We start from the raw sequence: 6,871 nt of genomic DNA, 5'->3' as shown, positions 1-6,871 counted from the left end.
GCCGTGTCGGCCCGGAGAGGAGGCCGGCGGGGCCGGGCGCGGGGCTGCGGCTGCACATCCCCCGCTTGCCTGATGTCCGGGCCGCATCGCGTCACCCGGGTGGGCTTCGGGGACCTCCGGGGCGCTCCCGCTCATTGCTGGAACAGACGGGTTGTGCACTGAGGCCGTGGGTCAGGCCGCTCAGCGCCGGGGAGGGCCGAGCAGACAGACCGGGGGCCGCTTAGTCGCCGCCGCCGTGCACTGACGTCCCACCGCCCTCCCCCGCAGCCGGAGGACCTGATGAACATGCAGCACTGCAACCTCCTCTGCCTGCCCGAGAACTATCAGATGAAATACTACTTCTACCACGGCCTCTCCTGGCCCCAGGTGGGCAGCTGTGGGATTGGGAGCCGGGGGAAGCCAGGCGAGGAAAAGCAAAGCCCATGTGGGTGGCTACGGAGGAGTGGGCAAGGCCGTGAGAGCCCGGGGGCTGCGTGGTCCGGTGAGGTCAGGGGGCAAATGGAAAGGAGGTATCTGAAGGGAGAGCACAACAGGAGCAGGACTCCTACCTTGTGTCTGTCCCCTTCTGGGTCAAGGACAGGGCACAGCGTGGTGTCCAGAGGTCACGAACCGTCACAGAGCTCAGCACTTGAACAGCTTCTCTGTCATGCGCACAGCTGGAGGCGGGCTGTAGGAGCAGCTGCCCTCCAGGGGCTCCTCCACCTCTGACATGAAATTGTTTTCTAACTTCTTTCCCTCCCTGTCACCAGCTCTCTTACATTGCTGAGGATGAGAATGGGAAGATTGTGGGGTACGTCCTGGCCAAAATGTGAGTCACCAAGGAGGAAGAGGGAAGCCTACGGCCGGGGCTGGGGCAGGGGGCAGCACCACATGCCTGGTGGATGCTGCTGTGGGTTTTCGAAAAAATAACAGGCATTTTTTTTAATAGACTATAAAGTTTATAGAAAAATTAAGCGGAGAATCCAAAGAATTCCCATATAATCCCCCCCCACTTCCCTCTATTACTAACATGTTTTTTCTTTCTTTTTAAAAATGACTGGTAAAGGGATCTTAACCCTTGACTTGGTGTTGTCAGCACCACGCTCTCCCAAGTGAGCCATGGGCCAGCCCTATTACTAACATGTTACATGGTACTTTTGTCGTAAACGATGACCCGCCATTGATGCATTATTAGCCATAGTTGACATTTTGGTGGTTGTCTCAGTTGTGTGCTTTATGGGTTCGGACAAATGATGTGCCCACCTATGACACAGAAGGGTTTCACCGTGCTCCTCCGCCTCGTCCCTCCCTCCCCCCAAGCCCTGGCAACCACTGGTCTTTTTACTGTCTTTGTAGTTCTGCTTTTTCCAGAATGTCATCGACTTGGAATCAGTCTGTGGCCTCTTCAGACTGGCTTTTTCACTTGGCAATGTGCATTTAAAGCTCCTCCTGTTCTTTTCTGGCTTGACAGCCATTTCTTCTGATCACAGAATAGTGTTCTCTTGACACCGCACATATCTGGTGGATGCTGCACGTGTTTTGAGGCAGCAGAGGGGAACAGCATGGGCTGCTCTGATCTGAGAGGTTCTCAGCTCCCCCCAGCCCAAGTCCGAGAGGGCTGTAGGGCCAGCCTAGAGGAATTTGTGTCTGCACCATGTGCGCAGCCTGGGCGTGACTGCATCTGCTTGCAACTTCTTTCTAGTCTCTCCTTTCTCCTTCTCTAGGGAAGAGGACCCAGATGATGTGCCCCACGGACATATCACCTCACTGGTACGTAGGGCCCACCTATGCTCTGGCTGGGGTGGAAGTTTGAGTTGGGGCAGCCCTCAAGGTCCCACCCCTGCCTACCTTTCTCCCACCAGGCTGTGAAGCGTTCCCACCGGCGCCTTGGCCTGGCTCAGAAGCTGATGGACCAGGCCTCCCGAGCCATGATAGAGAACTTCAATGCCAAATACGTCTCTCTGCATGTCAGGAAGAGGTGGCAGCCAGGCCAAGAGAAGGGGAAATGCGGGGAGGAAGCAGTACCACCTTGATAGGGGGACTTGGGGTACCTTGGCTTTTGGAGAAGATCCAGGAAGTGGGATTAGTGGGAAGGGGGGACTAGAAGGAGGGGCAGGACCTGGACATGCTGTCCCTGTCTGTGCAGCTCAGCAGTGCCTTATTCCCCTGCAGTAACCGGGCCGCCCTGCACCTCTATTCCAACACCCTCAACTTTCAGTAAGTAGATCTAGGTTTCTCTAATGGGCTGGGACTTGTCCTGGGTCTGGCCCATCCAAGCAGCTGAGATGAGCTGAGCTGCCTTCCAGGCAGAGGGGTGGGGATGGCTTGAGAAGGGGGGGGGATGCCTGCTCCACACTTGGTGGCTGTTGATTGAAAAGCTAGCATGCAGATGGCACCTACCTGATGAAATGTGCTTGATGTGTGTTGTGATGGAGAAAGTGGCTTGGCTTGATGCTGGCAGAGGCTGGTGGAGGGCAGTGTGGTGAAGAGCACATCAGGCTTTTAGCAAAAGTTTGGAAGTATAGAGATACGGGCCCAGGACATGAGCAGATGCTGAGAAGCAGGACTCTGGGTGACCAGGCACCTAGAAGCATCCAAGCAGGAGCAGAAGGAAGGGGAGTGTGCACCCAGGAGGGAAGGGCCATCAGCTAGAGCAGTGGAGGGACCTAGAGCCTTGGGCAGCCTGGTGGATGGGGGCAGGTCTGCTCGAGGACGTGTGGGGGTGTTTGTGTATCCAGCACAGGTGAAAGAGTACCTGGCAGGGAGTCAACATGCCCAGTAGACAGTGGCAAAAGGCACTTGAAAGTGAGGCTGAGTTGGGCTGCCCATGGAGGGCCCGTCAAGACAGCACTCGGCTCCAATTTGGTGGAGGATGAAGAGGAGGTTAGGAAGGGTGGTGGCCACCAGGCTGGGTGTTTAAGGGAGTGATCTTGGACCCGGCTTAGGATGTCTCTGGTAGGAACTGTTTCATATGCTAAGTCAACAGTTGCCATGTCTTAGGGCTGGCTGGCAGGCTTTTCTAGGCCATCAAGTCCAGCTCCCCTTCCAGTGGCAGGGCCACCTGAGTCTGCACACATGCTACTTGGGCAGGGGCCATGTTGCCTGGGGGTGACTACCCTCGAACCAGGGCCATAGCACCCCTCTCCCGGGTTCCATTCGTCATAGCTAGGCAGAGCAACTAGCTGTGTGCTCAGTAAGTGACAGGGAGCAGGGCAGGGAGGGAAGGGCATGGGTGCTACTTACTGCTAGGCTTCGCTGGAGAGAGCAGAGGGAAGGCCATGTTGGAAATGGGGTTCCTGAAAAAGAATTCCTTCTAGCTGGGCTTGCTGTCTCCACAAGGGTCCTTCAGGGAGAAAAAATGACTCAACAGTGCATTAGCATAGAATACCAGGTCAGGGTCTCCCTTCTTGCTCCCCATCCCCTACCCCCAGAATCAGTGAAGTGGAGCCCAAATACTATGCGGATGGGGAAGATGCGTATGCGATGAAGCGGGACCTCACCCAGATGGCCGATGAGGTAAGTGTCCAGCTGGGCCAGGGCAGTGGTCCCCACGGTGGAGAAAAGCAAGGCAGGCGGGGAGCCCTGAGACAGGAGGCAGTCCACAGTGGTTGGAAGGGGAGATTGCCTCTGGTGCCAGCCCTTGTGGCTATGTTGCTGGGAGTCGTGGCCCCTCTTGCCCTTGGTTTCCTAAGCTGTCCAGTGGGGAGGCAGGCCTTGGCTGAGCTGTCGAGGAGGCCATCCCCCCAAGATGCTGTTTTCTGAGGAAGAGGCTTGGGGGGGTGATGTGAAAGGCAGAAGGAGGAGGCTTTCTAGAGGGGCAGTGGGACAGCCGGGGAACAGCTGTGGGTGGCCTGGAGACAGCTGCAGCCTGCTTGCTCAGAGGTAAGACAAAACAGGCTGTGGAGAAAGAGGCCTGCCCAAGGCTCCTCAGGGGGCAGTGCTGGTGAAGGGGCATAATTCCCTCTTGGGGGCTTCACCGCAGCCCGTGTGAGGGGGCACGATTACCCTCATTTTACAGATGAGGAAGCTGAGGCCCAGAGCCAGGACTCCAGCCAGGTCTCCCCACTTGGTCCTGTTTCCTGTCCTGGCCCTGCTGCCTCTTATTATGCCCTACCCCTGGCAGGCGACAGGGCCAGGTTCTCACCGCCCCGTTGTCTGGAGACTTAGGCGCTGTCTCTGTCCTCTCGCTTCTCCCTGGGCTCCCGGTGGCAGCTGAGGCGGCACCTAGAGCTGAAGGAAAAAGGCAGACACGTGGTGCTGGGTGCCATCGAGAACAAGGTGGAGAGCAAAGGCAATTCGCTTCCGAGTGCAGGGGAAGCGTGTCGTGAGGAGAAGAGTCTGGCTGCGGAGGATAGTGGTGGGGACAGCAAGGACCTCAGCGAGGTCAGCGAGACCACAGAGAGCACTGACGTCAAGGACAGCTCGGAGGCCTCTGATTCAGCCTCCTAGAGCTGCCCCATCCCGTCCTCACCCCACGAGCTTTCACAATAAACTTCACCTCGTGGCCTGGGGGATTTGTGTGTGCACACGCGTGTGTGCCTGTGCGTGTGCATGCCTGTGTGTGCACATCCAAGGGTGTGTGCTTCTCCCCGGCTCCTCTGTGACCGTGTGGATGTGAGCCTCCCAGCCTCATGGCCCAGAGCGTCCTGCCAAGCCCAAGTACAAGGAGAGAGCTCTGTCAGGGCTTTGGAGGTGGGACTCCCAAATCTGACCACTTTGAGCAGCTTTGGGCTCAGGGAGGGAGACCCCTGCCATGCCGGCAGACGCCCTGCCTCCAGAGCCCTGCTCTGCCATTGCCTTGCTGGGCCTTGGTGTCCTCATTAATGCCCCAGGGCTGAACTAGATGGTCCTTCAGGGCCCTTTTAGCTCTTCCACTCTGAATGTGTTTTGAGGAACAAGCCTGGGCTAGCCAGCCTTAGACCTCAAAGGTAGTTATCCCATTTTTGACGTCCTTCACTACCTCTGCTTGGCTTGTATGTTGAGTGTCCAGTTATCCCATTTTTGACGTCCTTCACTACCTCTGCTTGGCTTGTATGTTGAGTGTCCCATCTTCTGCCTTTTTCTCTCACTACTGACACTTTAGGCTGTAGCAGCTCCAATCCGTACTTCCTAGGCTCCAGATGCAGATGTTGGGCTTATCCACAGCTGTCTGGGTAGTAGCCCAGCCAGCTACCCAGTTGCTCCAGCCCTGTCAACGATCCATGATTTCACCTTCCCCTGCCACCCGAATGGTCAGCGAGTCCTGTGTGTTCAATTACCCTAATACCTGTTGAATCTACTCTCTAGCCTGAGCCCTCATTTGAGAATAGACTTCATTTCTAGTAGTTTTAGGTCGGCAGAAGAATTGGTCAGATGATACAGAGTTGCACTTACCCCTGCTCTCCCTTCTCATAGTTTCCCCTATTAACATTTTGTATTAGGTGGGATAATTTACTATGAATGAGCCAATACTGTATAGTATTGGCAGTCTGTGGATAACATTAGGGTTCCCTGTCTGCGTTGCATAAAACCATGTATCCACCATTTGAGTTTCACGCAAGATACAAACCCTGTTTGTCGTGGCCTCACCCTAGCCCTAACACCCGCTCCTGAGCATTTCCTCCCTGCCGTCTGGCCGCAACGCCATCGCTTGCTTCTAGTCCCCAGGCGAGCTCTGCACTCCGGAGCTGTCACTACACGTTATGCCCCTGCTACTGCAGGTGACACTCCGCTCCCCCGCTGGGATGAATAATTCGCCACACCCAGGCTCGGTACTCTCTTTGGCTGGCTCCTGGCACGTGACCAACAGGCCGCCGGTGAAGTGTAGACGGGGGGGTGGGGGGACGGGGCCGGAAGTCTCGCCTGCTCGGGCGGGGCTGTGTTGTGATTGGATCGAGTCGCAGGCTTCCCTTTGTATGGCTCGGAGCGGAGCCTCGTCCCGCCCTCAGCTCCTGGCGTCAGTTCCTTCCGGTTGGCAAGCCGGCGGCAGGCTTCGTTCCCAGGCTCCGATTGGCCCGGCGGGCGCCAGCCCACGTGGACTCGGCCTGCCCTCTGCCCTCCGCGCCCTGTGTCCCTGGCGGGCCGCTTGCCGTCAGGCGGTTAGGTTTCCTGGGCGGAGGTGGGAACTGCGGGAGGAGGCGGGCAGGGAGAGGGGAAGCTGCAGGCCCGGCCGGCCCCGGGAACCCAGCACTTCCCCTGCCTCTGCGGCAGCCGCCTCCTGGCCGCGGCCGCTTCTGTGCCAATGAAGCCGGAAGGCTGAGGGTGGGAAAGCAGGCCCCTCTGCCCCTCACTATGTGGATGGGGGTGGGTCCCACGGGCGCTTCCCCACGTGGTGAACCTATACCGTCCAAGGTGCACAGCCCTAAGCCCTGGAGCCCCTGTTGTTAATCTCTCCTCCTGGGAAGCTGGCTTTGTTGGAGTGAGCAGGACTGAAGACGTGTTGGGGCCTAAAACTGCATGGGCTCTGAAAGATTTTGAAAGGACACAGTTGATTTTTTGGAATGCATTTCTCTGAGTTCCTTCTTTTCCCACGGTTATTTGATATTTTGAACCTTGGTTGTGGGGCCAGATGATATTATTTACATAAATGTAAAGTGGCTTTACAGCCAGCCTGAAGCTGCAGACCTGTACGTAGTACCCAGACCCTGAGATAACAGTAAAGATGGGAGCAGAAACCAGAGGGAGTGTTGGCGAGACCTTGCACCTGAGACCTTGCACGAAGCCCTCGCTGCTCACGTCCGCCTCCCTCCTGCTTTTCATTTCCCACTTTCCATTCTGTCAGCACCCTCTTTAAAAAACCCCTCAGTAAACCTGAGTCTTTGGGATGACTTTAGTCTGGCATTCTCCTTCAGGGAGATGGGTTAACTTAACATCTCTCCTCAGGTCACCGGTATTCCTGAATAAAAGCTGACTT

General features: G+C 56.6%; 1 protein-coding gene across 1 annotated transcript; it reads left to right on the top strand.

The window, feature by feature from the left end:
• The first annotated feature begins 245 nt into the window (after positions 1 to 245).
• On the top strand, positions 246 to 4,493 carry NAA10 (N(alpha)-acetyltransferase 10, NatA catalytic subunit). The gene is made up of 7 exons (XM_008578399.1): positions 246 to 366; positions 750 to 808; positions 1,704 to 1,749; positions 1,842 to 1,957; positions 2,152 to 2,196; positions 3,411 to 3,495; positions 4,192 to 4,493. Exons 1-7 carry the CDS (start codon positions 280 to 282, stop codon positions 4,426 to 4,428), a joined length of 675 nt encoding a protein of 224 aa, XP_008576621.1. The 5' UTR covers positions 246 to 279; the 3' UTR covers positions 4,429 to 4,493.
• The last annotated feature ends 2,378 nt before the right edge of the window (positions 4,494 to 6,871 follow it).

The sequence above is a fragment of the Galeopterus variegatus genome, unplaced genomic scaffold (genome assembly GCF_000696425.1).
Source record: "Galeopterus variegatus unplaced genomic scaffold, G_variegatus-3.0.2 Scaffold1677, whole genome shotgun sequence".
NCBI classification, from domain to species: Eukaryota; Metazoa; Chordata; class Mammalia; order Dermoptera; family Cynocephalidae; genus Galeopterus; species Galeopterus variegatus.
The sequence above is the reverse complement of the archived record's forward strand: the minus strand, read 5'-3'. Positions and strand labels throughout refer to the sequence as shown.